The sequence below is a fragment of the Phytophthora parasitica genome (genome assembly GCF_000247585.1).
Source record: "Phytophthora parasitica INRA-310 unplaced genomic scaffold supercont2.115, whole genome shotgun sequence".
In the NCBI taxonomy this organism is placed as follows: Eukaryota; Oomycota; class Peronosporomycetes; order Peronosporales; family Peronosporaceae; genus Phytophthora; species Phytophthora nicotianae.
Genome location: NW_008649101.1, coordinates 1 through 1,616, shown reverse-complemented (window position 1 = coordinate 1,616; position 1,616 = coordinate 1). Strand labels below are relative to the sequence as shown.

The window sequence follows — 1,616 nt, the reverse complement described above, 5'->3', positions numbered from 1 at the left end:
TCAATTCTCGTCCAAACGGCAGCCACAGAGTCGAGCTCCCTTCCACAGGTACCAGCAAAACCACCTAGCTGATAGCCCTCGGGTGCAGTGTCCCTTCCTTTGTCCTTCGTGGGGTTGCCTCCAGAGATGTGATTGCCCTTGTTGGTGGCGAACTGTATGTACTTGATACGTGTGTGATCGCCCTTCTCGCCCCAATGTGCCTCCATCGCCGTAATGTATTCACCGTCACCTAAGGTGAGCACACGTGGTTTGCCCTTAGGCCCGCCATGGTATAGGGTGGTCATCAACTTTGTGGCATCGGTGAAATCGATGCCGACACCGTTGATGCGTTCGCCAGCGCGGATCGTGATGGCCTTCACGGTTTGTCCAGGACCAATTAGGTCCACGTCCGAGTACTTGGTGCCGTGGGGACCGCCGAAAGCCTCGCCTAGGTGAACACCTTCATCCATGACAGCAGCACTGTGCGTGACCAGCGCCGACAGCGCTAACACGGGCAAGACAAACTTGGACAGCATGTTTGGTCAATAGTTTGGGTGGTAGCTGGATTGTCGTCTACAGCGAAAATTGAGGAATGACAAAACATGTTTAGGCCTTCTGAAGCTCGGCTCAGCTCTCAAAGCGACGGTACAATGAAGGAAGATTTGACGGGATCCGTCGCTCTTGATTTGTTCACTAAAAAGCATCAAACTTCTTTTGTGGATTAATTCGTTTGTTCTAGAACATCTATCCTCGAGGGGTGTTTAGGTCGGCACTCTAATTCATACTCAAATTCAATACCGTCATTTTAACGAATGTAACCCCTGTTCTGGGAGCACCCGCTCACAGAGTTTCCACAGCTATGGAACCACCATTGGTCATCACCAATACACCCCAGCATCGTGTTCCGTTGAACTAGAAAATTTCTATGTGACGTATCGACTTACTGGCACGCATTCACTGATGGCAAGTAGCCGGACCTGGCCACCTAGTCACCGACAGAACTGTGAGCTGTACGGGGCCTATGGACAATTTTTTAGGCAGAGAAAACTGTCGAAAAAACACAAAGGTCACATGCAACCAGATTACATTATATCGCCTATCGTTAGGCACAAGAGGCATATTCACAGTTCGAAGCTGAGAATTCGGAAAGCAATCAGCTCCGAATACTTTTTTATGTTATGATATTGTCTGCAAATAACGATTTGCCCCCAGAAACGACACCCCACGAAGGTGTGAAATTTAACGCAAGCGCACGCTAACACCGATCACAACTTGTGATCAATATCACTGTGCGCTTTGAGAACAAGTGCAAACTGGCTATATTACACCAGGCGGCTTTACATGTACAAAATGTCCCTTTTATAATGATTCATGATCACTAAAAAAGAATGACACCAGCCATGCATATGTGAAACTTAACATAAAGCGCACGCTGACATTGATCACAAGTTGTGATCAATGTTAATGTGCGCTTTGAAAAGAAATGCGTTTTTTTGTTGTCTGAGACCCTACCGGAACCTGGTCTTAATTCTTGCTGAACACAAGTATACCCCTGCGAGTCTAACCATGTTGTTCTCACCACGTCGAAACTAATTATGTGTTTTCAATTAATCACAAATGCTATCTGCTGTTCATAT

At 46.9% G+C, this 1,616-nt stretch overlaps 1 protein-coding gene across 1 annotated transcript; it reads right to left on the bottom strand.

Annotated features, from left to right (window-relative positions):
- Nucleotides 1-624, bottom strand: PPTG_19344 (hypothetical protein; the record flags this gene model as incomplete). Its single annotated transcript, XM_008917803.1, has 2 exons — nt 230-624; nt 1-152 (listed from the first exon to the last, which is right to left on the bottom strand). Exons 1-2 carry the CDS (start codon nt 513-515, stop codon nt 1-3), a joined length of 438 nt encoding a protein of 145 aa, XP_008916051.1. The 5' UTR covers nt 516-624.
- Between the last annotated feature and the right edge of the window lie 992 nt (nt 625-1,616).